The sequence below is a fragment of the Tachypleus tridentatus genome, chromosome 9 (assembly GCF_004210375.1).
Source record: "Tachypleus tridentatus isolate NWPU-2018 chromosome 9, ASM421037v1, whole genome shotgun sequence".
Classification (NCBI taxonomy): Eukaryota; Metazoa; Arthropoda; class Merostomata; order Xiphosura; family Limulidae; genus Tachypleus; species Tachypleus tridentatus.
In genome coordinates this window covers 85,310,692-85,327,222 of record NC_134833.1, presented here as the reverse complement: position 1 = coordinate 85,327,222, position 16,531 = coordinate 85,310,692, and the positions used below count along the sequence as shown (strand labels likewise).

Below are 16,531 nucleotides of genomic sequence, written 5' to 3'. Positions count from 1 at the left end.
ATAGGAACATATTTATTAACAACTGATGTCTTTCTTTTCACTTCTTTTGGATTATTGTTCAGTTGATTCATTCAACACAAGTGTTTGCTTTTTAAATAATGCATTAAATATTAATTATACTAATGAGAAAAATTAAAATAACAGTTATATGTTGCTGTTTTCTAAAATCACATTGTACAGAACAATGCATTTTTATTCATTTTTTACACTTTTCTACACAACATAGTTTATACAATTACCATAGACAACTATTGCTAGTCTAATGGCTATACAATTCATGAAAAAGTTTGGTATTACTAAACAATATGATTCTTTCAGTACCAACAAACTATAACAAAATTAATCGTTTTCTATTTAAAAAAAAAGAGGCCTCAATAATTTCTTTTCTGATACCTTGTAACTAATCAGCAATGTAAAAACTGTGCTGACATTTCAACCACATGATCCAAAGTAAGTATGTAACAAACTATCAACTATGATGTTACATTTTATTCTTTATACATCACACATCTTTATGGCATCAGATTGAAACATGCCGTACGCTTCATAGCAATATCACCGTAAGCCATGTTAAGCATAGCAAAAGTTTCAGTCACAGATTTTCCAAGTTTAATACAAAATTTCACAGCAAGTCGTTGCTCCTTCAGGTCATTCATTCTGAAATCCGCCAAACGAAAAAATTGCACTTCACTTAAAACCGCGTAGCTAATACACAAATGAAGATATCTGCAATCGGGAAATGGGGTCGTAATCAGTTTATCTGTGCAAACCTAGCGACACCAAGCGGATTCCCCTGGAACCAACTGAAGCCGCGCAATTCAAACAGTCCGCGTATTTTTTTGAACAGCCCTCGTATATACAGTTTGTTCGATGTTGTTGTATCTCTCTCATGATTCAGAAAAATGTATTTGTGCTAAAGATCACTAAGACATACAGAAAATACATATCACAATGAAAAACTTAACAAACATACCACACTAAAAATAAAATTTTAAAATTAACATCAATGAAAAATTTATATTCACACCAATCATTCAAATTATGAACAAAAAGTTAAGAATCAATTACTGCTCACTGCAAGATCTAATATACTTTGAAGTAAATAACACAAAATGATTTTCACTAAAAGAAACAAACTGTTTCATGTGAAGAAATCAAATCCTTGTTTCCCACAATTCAGACAATTATGTTAAACTTTATTAACCCCTAAACAACAGAAATGTCGTAGGTAGCAGCATCAACTGAAGACAACTACTGTTTAAGAGTTAAAGGGGTAGAAATGAAATGCCACAGTAAACATAGTATATGCATGAGACAAGATATGACAGGACAAACTGAACAAATCTTTGCAATAAAACTTTGTACAAAATCCTTAGTTTTCTATTATTTGTCTAAGTAAATTCATCAAATTATTTATCACAGCACAGCATAAGAAGAGATCCTTTATTAAAGTTCAAAGGTATCTAGTGTGAAAATGAATTATAATATCCTGTTGCTCTTGTAGTTTGATTTTATGTCTCTTCGAAATAAAACTCGGCAATTTCAAAATATTTTAAAACTATAAAAACAGGAAATCCTTGATTTTCCCATTTTATCCATGAGGTTAGCATGCTATGCATTTAATTGATTTAAAATGTTAAGATTAAAGTAAAACATAGTCACACATGAGTAAGTACAGTAAATCCTTTCAAAAGTTGTTCAAGATGTGTAATCAATACAAAAAACTGTACAGTACTGTCACAAACGACTACTTTCAGCTCTCATACCATTAACAATCGAAATAATTTAAAATGTTCATGTATGTATATTGATAGCACAGTATGATGATGCCATTAGAATGCTAAAACAGAAGTAACTGACCAACTATGACAGAGTCAGAACCAAACTTTACCTTAATGATGGTTTGAGTTTTGAAAAGTTTGTAAAGACTTTGAATGTTCACCAAGATCAGACAAGGCAGAGGGAGAAAGAATTTCAGTTAATCAATATAATCAAACACCTATGAGAATTGAATACATGGATTAATGTCCAGAACATAATCAACTGATCCAAATTAGTGTTTCTGGTTACATTTAATTTAGCACAGTGCTCATTTAATACAATCTAGAAATGTAATCAGTGTTATTCATGGTAAGACTGCATTGATAAAATATGTCATCGCAAGTTAATATTCATTTTGTTTGATGAATGACTTCCTCATTTAACTATGCTTGCCAGAAACTACTAGACCTAATAACAGTAACTATATATAACATCATTAAATCTTTAACCTACTTACACAAAGAGAACCAATTTAATTACAACTAGCTCTATATAGATAGGTAGCACTGAATATGGAAAGGATAAATATAACTTTCATCACGTGTTCCTTAGACACTCTTACATAGTACAATGAGCTATACATTTGGTTTACTGATTTCTCAGCATTTATATGTATTTCTACAGCTTAGATTGTGAAATATATTAATCATTTAAATGTCTTCTTTTCTAAACCACCAGTTGTATCAACAACTTCTTGCTTAAAGCTTATGATGATTTTGTACTTATAAAATTACATTTTTTCATGAGGATGACAGAATTGGAAGAAAAAAAGAAAAATATGAAATGTCAGTAATTATAAAAGATGTTTTTGGTGTTAACAGATTTCAATATTCTATATAAATCTTCAATTTACATGTTAAATCATCGCAAGATATAGAAAGAAGTCACCTAGTATCATCATGTTTTCTTGTCAAATAGTAAATGTTTTACTATCTGTTTTTCTAAGACTGGAGTGAACTTGTTTTCACTGAGCAATTCATTATTTATCACATTCTGTGACAAGTCTTAGTTTTATCATCTCACATCTAGAATAAGTAGTTTTAATGAAGAATTTGATTATTTATTTTAAGTAGTCTTAAGAAAATTTATAGGGAGAAAAAGATGGAACAGTATTAATTACACTTTTAGTTAGTTACAGGTTCCTACTACACTACATACATGATACGTTTTTGACATGATAATGTCCATCATATTATATGTAACGTAGTTTGTAAATATCTTAGTTTTTTCTTTCAAATGCTAAAAATAGAATGGCTGATCTCATTAGAGAATAATCAATTGTTTTTAATATACACAATTAATGAGTTTAATAATTAATTGATTTGCAAAATCTACTAATTACAAGATTCATTGGTTTATATATGTTTATCTGTGGGTAACAGCATTACTAAAAAACAATAATTAATTCCTTACTTTTCCTGTTTTAACAAAAGCTTCAGCAACCTTCCTGTTTCTACCACCATAACATGTTGTGATTAGATCTGCCACCCCACAGCTTTCAAAAAATGTACTTAATTTAGAACCAGGATAGAAAACATCAGCAAATTTTATCATTTCCATTAGACCAAGACGAATCACAGCAGCTTTAGTGTTGTCTCCATAACCTAAGCCATCCACAAACCCTGCACCACAAGCAACAATGTTCTGCAAAATACACATGTACATTATCAGCAATTACTCCAATGGGGAAGAAACATGATTCAGATAAAACAAAAAAATATATAATGAAAAGCTTTTTCTCAAACTACAATTGATGTAAATATATCTATATTTGCATTTTTGATGTAATTTAATTTTGAGATATTCTTATGCAGGTAACATGTAAAGATGGCCAAAAGCATAGTGCTGCACATAAAGCAAACTAATGAGATTATACTTAGCTGCATTTTACCACAAATTTACACAGTATTGTGTTTATATTCCTAATCACAAATGATATTTTCAATAAGCTATTATTCAGTTTACTGTACAAGTTCATAAAGCCTTCAAACAGTTATTCAACACAATATCAGACATTAAGAATAGAACTAGGTAATTTACTTGATTAATCAATTATTTTTCAGCATCAATCACACTGCTTAATATAATTTAAAATAAACAATTAATCAAAATTAATGTTTACAACTATTCCAAAAACCAAAGTAATATTGCCACAATGATTTATTTTGGCTGTTTTTTACTGATTTTATGTCATTCAACAAGACCTACTAATGTTACAACTCATGAAAATAATCAACTAACCAAAATTAGAATTTGCAATTATTAGTTTTTAATTACACTAACAATCCAAATCTCAAGCATGAATAATCAATTTGTCGAATGTAAATTATTAACAAGCCAAACAATTAACTGATTATCAAATTCCATTAGTTGCCCAGTTATAAGAAACAATAACATAATTTCTGAAGTAAAATAGTGTTTTTAGTGCATATCTGGAATTCTCCTAAACATTCCATTCAATGAAAGAACTTAAAATTATGATGTGCTATTTGTACTTGACCAAAAGTAGTTTCATGTGAAGTTACTAAATCTAACCTACACATTTTAAGTACATATACCTAGTTATGTATTTTTTTTTTACATTCAACAACAGCCAAAAAAAGAATATGTAAGCAAACAACTTCAGTTGTCCAATAATTCACATAGTACACCATTAATAATATTTGATATGCATTTATATTTAATGTCAAATTGAAATTAAATAACTCATCTCAAAACTCTGACCTTCCTGTTATGTATATAGATTGTATTCCAATAATGTGCTGGACATCCAAGAGCAAGTGAAAATTTTCAAATTAACAACTTCTTCATATATGATAGTTTTACTAGCATTTATATGTATATTTACTGTTTTTATTCTCATTGATTCCTTATCATGTAACAACAATAACAGGTATAAGATAAACTGTATATTATTTTAATAACTATTCTGTAGCATACATTCACATACATATCAGCATTATTTTCAGTGCTTGTGTAAATTAAAACGACTGCTGACCCCAAGGAAGGCAACCAGTAAGCAGTACCCACTGTCAACTCTTGGGCTACTCTTTACAAACAAACAGAAAAATTGACAATCACATTATAACCAATTCATAGCTGAAAATGCGAGCATGTACAGTGATGAATTTTGATATTACCTTATTCCAAACAAAAATAAAAAACTAAAAATTAAATATAAGAGCATCCAAGACTAGGTAGACTAAATATTTTGACTAACTACCTAATCTTGTTTCAGTTTTTTCTGACCAGTTTTTACAACCAAGTGACAGACAAGTTATTAGAACACAGATTTGTTTAATTGTTTGAACTAAGCACAAACTTACACAATGGGCTATCTGTATTTTACCCACTAAGGATATCAAAACCCAGTTTCTAGCATTGTAAATCTGCAGACATACTGCCATTTCACTGAGAGGCATAAACAAAAGGAATCTATAAAACACAGTAAATATTTTATTTATATCCACATTTACCTTTAATGCTCCACAAACTTCAATGGTGTTGATGTCATCAACAACTACCACTCTGAAGTAGTCTGTCTGGATAAGTTCTTTTAATAACTTACCTGCTTCTTTGTCTTTACAACCTGAGTGAAAATAACAAAACAAACAAATTATTCCATAAAGCAATTTGACGAAAAACATCTGTATTAACACCCTGGTCTGAGTAAAGTAACTTATATTAATTATGGATTTAACACATTCTAAGAGAATTCTGTTTTCAGATTTTTCTTTTTTTTGGTCACGAATTAAATTGTATAGTGTTTCTTAATTTTTTGAAGTCAGGTTTAATATGGAAATTTGCAATACTCTGATTACACTGGCTTACAAAATCAAACTTTTTTCTCTCATCAAAGATATAAGCACACTTTTCTAAACCAATTTTGCACACTGATTCCAAATCCATTTTTGGTTTTCTTCTAGCACATTTAGTTATTGAAATACAACTGGTGTTAATTTCAGTAAAATTTATATAATAATCACACATTATGCTAGTTAACATTACAAATTTATTCACTTTTCAGTATGATTCCCATGAACATTATACACACCATACATGCAGTTAAACTTACAAAGTACTTACTTATGAATAAAGAAATGTACAATAATTTAAAAATGTTGTATGATTTTCTTTTGTACACTTTGTCCAGACTATTGCTTTACAACATCCAGCAGTAGTCAGCTAGAATACCAGAAACCTTGATAGTGATTTTCCAATACCTGAATGTCTTGATGGAAGTGTTCCTTTCCTGCTTGTCACTCAAACATTTTGGGTAAGGAATCAAGATGAGAATGTAAAAAATGTAATTTCAAAGACATGTAACAGCCCCATATTTGATATGCATTGAATAATTTCTGCAGAAGACGTGTAGTTATCCAAGAAGTTTTCACAAATCCATTTCAAAGCCTGCCAAGTTTTTAGTTCTAAGACATCAAAGCTTTCTTCAAAGTCTTCATCCTGCAGAACCTCCCTGATTTGGTGTGTCATAAAGATTCCCTCCTTCAATTTCATGGCACTGATGTTTGGAAATTTCTCAACAAGGTATTTAAACCCTCCTAAATTTGTCTCACTCATCACAAAGTTCTTCATTAAATTGAGCTTAATGTAGAGGGGTGGCAGGAAAATCTTCTTTGGATCAACTAAAGGAATACACTCTACACTGCAATAACCTTTTAAATATGATTGGTCTCATCATGAAAATTAGGTGTGCTAGAGAAAAACCAAAAACATATTTGGAATCAATGTCCCAAGAGCTATTTAGCTTACCTATAATTATATCTGATGAAAATGATTTAATGGCCAGAGTTATTACAATTAAACAAGCAGCATGACTGCATAACTTCTAACCATATAGTTGGTATATGTGTCTATATATACATATGTTTAAAAATGTTAAAATGCTGTTTGTTGTCTTCAAGAATCAATCAAATGCATGGATGAAAGGTAAAATATTTTTTGGAATGGTATCATAAATAATTCATTTTCAAAGTGAAAGAGTACAAAAATGTAGGTTAATTCTTTATGATGCACTGTCTCACACTTCAATCAAATGTCTAACATGTTATGATAGTGTGTTTAAGATTACATTTATCCTTCAAAATATTGCTGCTGTTATACAGCTAATGGACCAGGGGTAATAGAAACATTCAAATTTCTGTACAGTGATAACTCCTTTGGAAGGTAATAACAACAAAGTAAACAACATAGTTTTTAAAGCCTTGACCTCAAAGAATGCTGTTATGTGCTAGCTGATTGATGGGCTACTGAGAGGAACACAAAACTTCAAAAGGCTTGGAATAAAAATTTCAAAAACTGAAGATGATGTTACTGGTGGAGATGAATTAGAAAATGTAAGAGACATAGTTGCTGCATTACAAGGAATTCCTAGATGCTATAACTTTGGATTATTAGATGATGTCAAAGAATGGTTGAATTGTCATGTTGATGAGACTGGTCTTTGAGTTTTGATCACAAAGTAAGTAACTAAAACCGTAAACAAAGAAAGGTAAAAAAGATGAAGATGGTGAGAACGAGAATGGGCCACCACATTCTAAAGAGTTCAAATGTTAAGACACCAGAACAAAATAGTCAGGGGAAGGGTGTTATTCTGTTCAACTTGTTTATTTGAAATGCTTATGTGATGTAGATGCAAAAATAAAGAGGTTTTCCTCTTAAAACAGAAATTTATAGACTTTTTCTATAAATTTAAGCAGCCTGTTCTGCAGCCTATATTTAGTGTATATTATACTGCATTCCTTTGTTCTTCTAGACTTATAAGCAACAGAAGTTACCTGAAAGAGTTACAGCATTAATATTCTGTATTTTCTTTTTTAATTTTGTCTGGTTATCTGGATTTTATATTCTCTTCACTACCTTTATCCTCAGTTAGTCTTGTAAATCAGTCTCTTACTGTATGATTTCTTTTTTCTTACTCTTGATAGCAAAATAAATTTATGCTTTACTATAGGTTTTCCTCATCAGAAGATTTTACAGTTACTTGTCAAACAAACATTAACTTAATTATCTTGCTTCTTATTTCAAGTTACTGTGGTACAAAAAATAATTTATATGCTTATATATTCTTGACATGATGACTGTTTTAATTGAAAGTACTTTTCACAAAAGAATATTCCAATAAATAAATATATCTGTTAAATACAGATGACAAATGTTAATATTCATTTCTTAACCCTCATTTTCAAAACATATTTCCTAATGCCATTTGCAAGTAGTGGTCTTCAAGAGATCAGCCATAAATAAACACGAGCAATGCAAAAACACAGATTTATATATAATGCTACCTCTTTTTCATCAGCAATTGCTTGGTTTGATATACTTTTTCCTTTTTTTAATTTGCTGAATGTTTCCATTATAAGCCTTCTAGACTCACAACAAGGATGAGGAAATCACTAAACACTCACTGTCAAAAACTTTGGCATTTATCCAATTACAACATACAAAGAAATCCACAAAATATTTGTGTGTGGTTAAAATTTGAGCACAAATCTATGTATATTTACTGCAGTAACTATTTCTACCTTCATGTTGCAGGGTTTCCTTACAGATACACACTATATGCAATTACACTGTTTACTTTTGTAAATAAAGAAATAAGTGGAATATATTTTGAATGATGTTTTTATATTAACATTGAAATTGAAACTATGCAATAAAATATACATCATGTTCAGTAACAATCACCAAGAGTAAGTGTACATGAGACTGTCTTTCACAAGTTGCACCTATGGTCAGGTTAGCACTTATAATGGGATCTAAGCATAATATAATTAAAAATAATGTTTGAATACATCATTAAATACATATTTTACTTCACATGAACTAACATATTTATACTATACTAAATTGAAACCATTCTTTGTTTCACATATGTAAAACATCTGTAGTACATTTTTGTTAGCAAATACATTATATTTGTGAATATCACTTGAGAAATTCTATAATTTCTATTGCTTATTCTACTTTTCAGGCACTGTCACACTGAATTTCAGGCACAATTATTACTAATTTTGTATGTCTTGAAGTATGAATGTTATAGGTGGCTAAATAATGTTCTCTCTAAAATTTAGCTAAGCATTATTACATAATAATATAGTTAAGATGCAGAATTTAGAAACCAACCTATTGTTGTCTCACAGAACTTCTCTGCTGCTACTTCACCAGCAAGATTAGCACCCATCAAAACTGCCATATCTATATTTAGCAATTTGTTGATCACACTGCTAATTAATTCAATGCCACCACCAGGTGTAATATCAAAGCCCTAAGAACAAACAGAATACAGATTATTCAAAAATATTTATTTCCACTACCACTTTTGGATACACACAAGCAAAGCCACAGTTGAAACATTTAAGCAGGCTAATTCAGTATAAAAAAGGAAATATTAATTTTAATTTGCTGTACTCATTATAAGTGTCATACATGTAGTCTGTTTAATTTTTTTTTAGATTTCTATCTACAGTACTAATTCAAAATTTTAGGGTTGTTGAAATTATTACGATTTATGGAGAAACTACTGTGATCAAATTAATAAAAAGTATGAACAAACTGACAGTTTTGAAGAAATTAAAATAGCTTGCAAATAAATTTACAAAAATTAAGTTGCAAAAGTAGCCTCAGTAATAGAAACAAAAATATCAAAATAAGTATAATGTTGTAAATATTTATTTATATATATGTATATAATACCAAAATGTGGAACAATATATATCATTCAGCACTGAACTTTCCCAAAATTATTTAAGGACAGAATTTAGTGATTAGGTATTATTTTTTATACCATTATAAAACTTATTCCATATTTCTTCTAATGTTCCTTCTCTCTTTTCAATATGAATAAGATACAATATCATTAAAAAGAAAAACTACTTTCTACTTGCTGCTTTCTGAAAAGAGCTATTATTGTTCTATGATGCTTTGCAAACATCTCAAAGAATCTATATATTTTCAAATATAAAAGGAAAATAGAAATATATCTTTACATTTTGTGTAAAGTCAATAGTATTACACTGCTCAAACAATGATAAAACATGGCACAACAGCATATTTTCTATTGTGCTTTAATACATTTAAATATCAGCCAGTTTTACTTAATTTACTTTGATGAGAGATAAACCGATGGCCGTAGATTTAATTTTCCCAACCAATGGCTGGCAGGCTGGTCTGACAAACTTGTGAGGTAGTACAAATACAAAAATGTCTGCATCTTTTGCAGTATCAACAATATCAGGGTTAGCCACCTGAAACCAAAAAAAGACTTGAGTTTTAAGTTTAACAATCAGAAACTACACATCAACACTAAATGAAAACACATAGATAACAAATATTCTATAGCATTGTATATGTAACAATACATCAGTTTCTGAAATTTTTAGTGATTTGTTAAAACATGTAGCACACTTATGAAGATAAATTTATGGTCCAACAACAAACTTATTTTAGCAAATAAGAATAGTAATTTCAAAATAGTTGTTACCTGTACTTAAAACTAGAGAAAATAAAAGTTTTATTAAAAAAAACCACATAGAAAAAACTATACAAACATATTTTCACTATTATTCTGATAATGTGGTGTAATTACCTGAATGACAATATCTTTCATGAGTAATTTTTTACATATTATTTACAATATAGGAGAGTTTGGTTTGGTTGGTTTAGAATTTTGTGCAAAGCTACATGAGACCTATCTGCTCTAGTTATCCCTAATTTAGCAGTGTAAGACTAGAGAAAAGGCAGCTAGTCATCAACACCATCAACTGCCAACTCTTGGACTAAACTTTTACCAATGAATAGTGGGATTGATCATCACATTATAATGCTCCTACAGCTGAAAGGCAAGCATATTTTGTGTGATAGGGATTTGAAACTGCGAACCTTAGATTACGAGTCGAGTGCCTTAACCACCTAGCCATGCCGGGTTATATAGGAGAGTGACCATTAAAGAACAAGCATAAAATAATTAATATCATAATAATTAGTAAACAGACTTGGAAGTAAAATCCAAATATTTGACCATTATAGTTCATTTCATGATTTAGTCAACATTTGAGTTATAGTTTTATTGACTGTTTTTAATCTTCTATGCTGAATCAAAGGTGACTAAATGTTAGGGTTTGAGTAAAATATTTGAATTCTAAAAACGTTTTTTGATATTAAGTGATTTTGTTCTTGATACATTTTACTCCTCAATATTCCTACTGACATTAAGTTTTATTTCTCTACATAGAAAAACATAGTATGAATTTTTTTTTGTAAGTTTTGTGGTTACTTGTCTTTTGAAATTTTATTTCACTTATTGTCAGTACTTGTAACATAACAGGTTATCAACCTGTTTTAGTTTATTGAGTGCAGAACAAAATCTCTAAATCTGTATAAATTTTAACATTTTTCAACATTGAAAATGTATTTCTGACAGATACTTACTTTTGCAAACGTAATAGCTTTTATTGATGATTATTGCCCTCTATATGTGTACATTTTTGCTTATCATTAGCCTTGCACTCCCATGTGTCATAAGACCTTTGTAGTTTGTAAATTAGCATGCCATAACCCTTCACCAATAAGGAAGTGACATCCTCCAATTACATTTGACTCACTCTCTACTGCAGAACCCAAATTTCATTTTGAGATTAAATAAAAAGTAAGAAACAGAAATGAGGTGGATGGGTATGTAAATATATATATAAGAAATGCATTTTCAGTCTATTAAAATGTTAACTTCTCATACCGTGCCTACATTCACATAATAACTCAAATTTCACAGTGAAATGGTTGAGGGACTGGTGCAAATGTACTTGGATAAGTACCCTTCAGAAAGTGTCTGATGAGAACCCATGGAAGAGGAAGGTCTATGCAACAGTTCAAATTGTAAAAGTCTATGACTAAACACCAGTCTCCAGTCTTCTTTGGGATGACATATAACCAAAAATAGAACCCCAGAATAGGGTAGCAAATGGGTCTCATAGCATCTTTGAAAAGAATATCTTGAGCCACCTTGGAAAGATCATGACTGGAAAGAGGATCTTGAGGAAGAGGAAGGTGGACAGGAGAAAGGAATAAAAGAGGAGAGGTGAGAAAATGAAGCAACTGTTTGAAACATAAGAATCAACACTCAGCAACATGTTGACTCATCATCAAAATCTATGGAAAAGATACAGAAAAGGCAGAGGATGGAGAATGACAGGAGACAAGGATGGAAATGGGAGAAAGCTGCAACAAACAAGTGGCAAGAGAAGATAGGGAAGTATGGTGCTGAGCAGCCTCAACACAAGTATCCTCAGGGGTAAAATTGATAGCCTCCAAGAGTAAATGCATGGAGGAGAGGTTATGAAGGAGGGTGGCGAGGGTTAAACAAAGGTAGAAAAACTTGGCCTAGGAAAAACGAATATATGTATTGGGATTCAAACCACAAACCTGAATTAATGATTCCAAATACTGAGTATCAAGGAATAGAGCAATGACATGCCAGTGTGTGAACGTCAGAGGTATGAGGGACACAAATGCAAATGATCCAGAACAATTAGCATAGACCCTGATATTGGGAAAAGGAGGGACAACTAAGTAATCAGAAGAAGAGGTATCATACAAAAGAGAAGGAGAGAAATCATACAAAAGTCTAACAAACTTGTATCAACATGCCAAGGAATACACACAAAGGCTAAGATGTGTCTAAAGACATAGATAGAGATTGCATGGCAAATAAAGGTTGTGAAAATAAAACCTGTCAAAATCCTCTTTACCTTACCAGTTGCCACAAAGAGGGTAAACAAAAACTGGTAGAAGTTTAGGAGAACCTTCATGCTGCACAAAAAGCTCTCATTTATGATGGACAAAAGCCAAAACCTCCTCTCCATGGACTGTAGTTCCTGAAGCCACAGTAACAGTAAGTTGTTGAGCTGTGGTATCTGTGTCAGTTGAAGTCATGTTAACAGTAAGTTGAGAATTAATTCTAAAAGAAATGGGCAACACAAACCACAGTTGAACTTCTATGAAAAGTAAATTTGGAAATGTAAGTAAACAACAAAAACAAATTTGTTAAAGCAAAATACTTAATGAAGGAAGGTGGAGAAAAACCAAGCTCAAAAACCCATAAACAATAATGTACAAAGTAGTTGCAAGCTATTTGCCTGAACACTGAAGTACCAAACTAAGAAGTGAAAACTGAATAATACAATATAGCATTAGCTTTGCTAGGATGGTATGTTGTACTTCTACTGGTGGAGGGTTATCATTACTAATTTGCATGCTACAATTCAGCTGTCTCATGCAAACATGTGGAAGTTTGTGAGAGTGCAAGACTATTGGTAAGCAAAATTTAGTGCATGTAAAGGGCAGTAACCATGAAGAAAATATATTATGTAAGATATTGTATCAGAATATTATTTTTTCATAATTGGAACAATATGACAGGAATAACAAGCTTAAAAAGTCTTCCTTGTAGCTTTCTTATCTTTAAACATTATATTTTTACAGTTTTAACAACATGATTTTAAATAATATCTTCTCTTCTAACACTATATATTTCTTACAGATCATCAGTTTTATGCCCTCAACAATGCTATAAGTGTCTTCCCATAAATGACTGCTACTTTATATTGATGGCTTCCTCCAACTGTGGCTGAAAGCTAATTTAAATATTTATTTCAACAGGTGTTTTAACACAGATTTGTGTTTTAAATTATTAGTTTAAAAGTCAATTGTCTATGAAAAATACAACATTTTTTATCACATCAAATAAAATGTGTATGAAGTAAAACTTCATTTTTTAATGAAAAATAAATTAAATATTAAATTTGCTGTAAAAATTTCCTTATTTCAGATAATTTACACATTCCTACATTTAGAAATAAAGTCATAAACATAAAACAATAATGTGCATAAGTCTGCAATACATGCCTCATACATGTATTGAGAATGTTGTCTACATTTTTTATTTCAAATATAAAACAAAATATATCACTTACCACATTTGAAGGTATAGAAAAGCCTGGCAAGTACTTCACATTTTCATGCTTTGTGTTGATTATTTCACTTAGCTTCTGCCCATCTATTATTTCTTCAAAAACATACATCTGGATAGTACTGTCAAATTTTCCATTCTTTAAAATATTACTTCCTATAATTCTAGCAATAGCTGAGCCCCTGCAAAGCAGTTTTGTCATTCTTACAAACTGTATATCTAAATTATTATTTAACATAATAAATATACTTGTATTTGATTAAACAGTGAGTAATTGTTCAGCATACCTAATTCAAACATAAGTGAAAGTGTGTGAAAACTATTAAAGTATTTATGTACTCAATTACAACTCGTACATTATATAATCTTATTTAAAGTTTGATGATCAAATTAATGAAACTGAAAACATACTTCTGTTAGATGTAAATTTTTTTTACATATAAATACCTAAAAGTTTTCAAGCATGAAATAAGCAGGTACATATTTAATTATTCTTTCTTAGATAATTCAAGTTAACCCTTTTGTATTGAGCTCTGTAAAATATACACAATTTCAACTACATATTTACACAAGTTAAGTATCTGCACAATAACTTTAGGTACAGCATGTGTATCTTTGCAAAATTTGGTAGACTTTTAGTAAAGATTAAAAGCATTTTGTATAAAATACCTATTTATAAAACATAGCTCAAATTTCCCTTGAGAACCTCAACAACTTTAATAAAACAAAACACCTTAGAAATAGTTGATGGAATTTTAGATTAAAAAAAGCTACATCTACAGTGTGTATTCATGCCATCCAACTGTAGAGCAATATTTTGTAATACACAGACAAGTGAAAGCCTGGCTTTTGCTGTGTTTGTTATGTATGTAAACGATCTAAGATTACTTCACATGTATGAAAACCAACATAATGAGCTACAGCTAGTGATGTAGGTGACTTTATAGTTCAAACACACACACATTCACATGTACATGTAGTGTTGTGTGTATGCGGATTAATTTTTACAAATAAAGTAAACTATGCTGATGAATTTTTAAAAAAGCATGGAGTTAAAGTCAAATAAGCTTTAATTCATAGAATTATAGTTTGGAAAAATCTTTAAGGAATATATGTTCAGTGTTGTGTAAACATATTTTAAATGTGTGCTTCTTAAAATAAGCATTAATTTTAAGATAAAACACCTTTAATAAATAACTATTTGAAAAGGTTATTGTTAATTATGTTGTTACATTAATAGTATATTTCTATACACATGAACCTGGGCTAGAAATATTTATTTTAGAAGATACCGAACTAAAGAAATTTCTTAACTAACTTCAGACAGATAACAAAAACATTTATATAATAGGATATAGTACATGTTTATTAACCAAAACTTGCAAACAATTTTTCTATGTGAATAATAATATCAATTGAAAACTAAATTGTTATATCTTATAAATAAATGAATAATTAAACATTTTTAGTACATATATTCCTAAAGCATTGTTTGTTTAATTAAACAAACATTTTGGTATAATTTTAAAGTGAGCATCAAGTTAATGAATACATGTATGAAATATATTCAAAAAAGTATCAAATAACTGTGACAAGTAAGTTTGCTTTAAAAAAAGAAAAATGTGAGAGAAAGCCAAAAATGTGATGCCAGAGCAGAAGCTGAAAATGTGCCAAATACATACTAGTCTATATTAGTGTAGTTAGAAATGCAAGTTGGCTAGTGTAGAAAGGCTAAGTGTATAGGTACAAAGAATGGGTATTAAGGACATGAATATTTCACACTTCATGATGACAAAGCATCACAGTTCTTAGAAGTTTTCTCACACTAAAGATGATATATCTATCAATGAAGATATTTTTGGATAAAAAAATTAAAATCAAATATACATTACAGTTTAATTATTTTATGTTTTCCTAAAACATTTGTTTACTTTGATATTAAAGGCTTTAACATTCAGAAAATAATGAACTTTTACTCTCTGCATTTGTTAATATCACATACATTGTATGCATTTACAGTTCTTGTTTTAAGAATTATAAGTATTTTTTATACATGGTTGCCCAATTTCAAACTTTCAGACCTTTACTGGTTATTTGTAAATATTTAATTACAAAAATACAGTTTTATCCACTGGATGAAAATCTTGAAAATACAGTAATCTTCGAAAGTATAAGTTCTTCAGACAAAATACATCAATTTACTATATACAAGTTACATGTGTATCAAGTTTACATTAAATATGAAAATTTTCCCATATGAAAATGGGAAAAAGTAGTAAATCTTTTTAAAACACTGTGACTTAGGAACTATATGCTTTTTAATATCACGCAATTATTGAAATCTCTAGCTTGCAAGATTAAAACTAGCACTAAAACTAACTGCGGGTAAGTTGTTCAAAAATAACATTATCGTTACCATTGCTATCACAATGAGCCTTGCATTAGTATTATTACAACATCTTTTCCTGATTCACGTGTCACATAAATAATTAGTTGAATTACCAGTTTCCAGATCCAATAATGGCGACTCTTTTTGGTTTCGATGTATCTGCAACTTCACACATTTTGGGGTAATTGTAATATTTCACTAGTTTCAAGTCTTCCACTAATGTTTACAATCTCATATGAGCTTCTTCTCTTACCCACCACTCAACACCACCGCCTGCTTCGATCGTCTGCTTCAGATTGTGTTTACGATATTTACTCTACAGAGGCCGCTTTAATTTC

The 16,531-nt window shown here is 30.0% G+C and overlaps 1 protein-coding gene across 5 annotated transcripts in view; it reads right to left on the bottom strand.

Annotated features, from left to right (window-relative positions):
• LOC143225663 (glycerol-3-phosphate dehydrogenase [NAD(+)], cytoplasmic-like) overlaps window positions 1–16,531 on the bottom strand; it is a 30,307-nt gene extending 13,776 nt beyond the window's left edge. For 2 of the 5 annotated variants that reach the window (XR_013013977.1, XM_076455479.1), the window contains exons 1-6: window positions 16,307–16,511; window positions 13,809–13,986; window positions 9,945–10,085; window positions 8,965–9,106; window positions 5,298–5,410; window positions 3,235–3,465 (exon numbers count right to left, since the gene is read on the bottom strand). Coding sequence is in view for 3 of the 5 variants with exons in the window: in XM_076455479.1 (XP_076311594.1) it covers window positions 3,235–3,465; window positions 5,298–5,410; window positions 8,965–9,106; window positions 9,945–10,085; window positions 13,809–13,986; window positions 16,307–16,368 (867 nt within the window). In the remaining 2 variants the exon portion in view is untranslated. Of the gene's footprint in view, window positions 1–812; window positions 924–3,234; window positions 3,466–5,297; window positions 5,411–8,964; window positions 9,107–9,944; window positions 10,086–13,808; window positions 13,987–16,306 lie in introns of those variants that run through there. The other 3 variants (XM_076455482.1, XR_013013978.1, XM_076455480.1) reach the window with 3 other exon arrangements.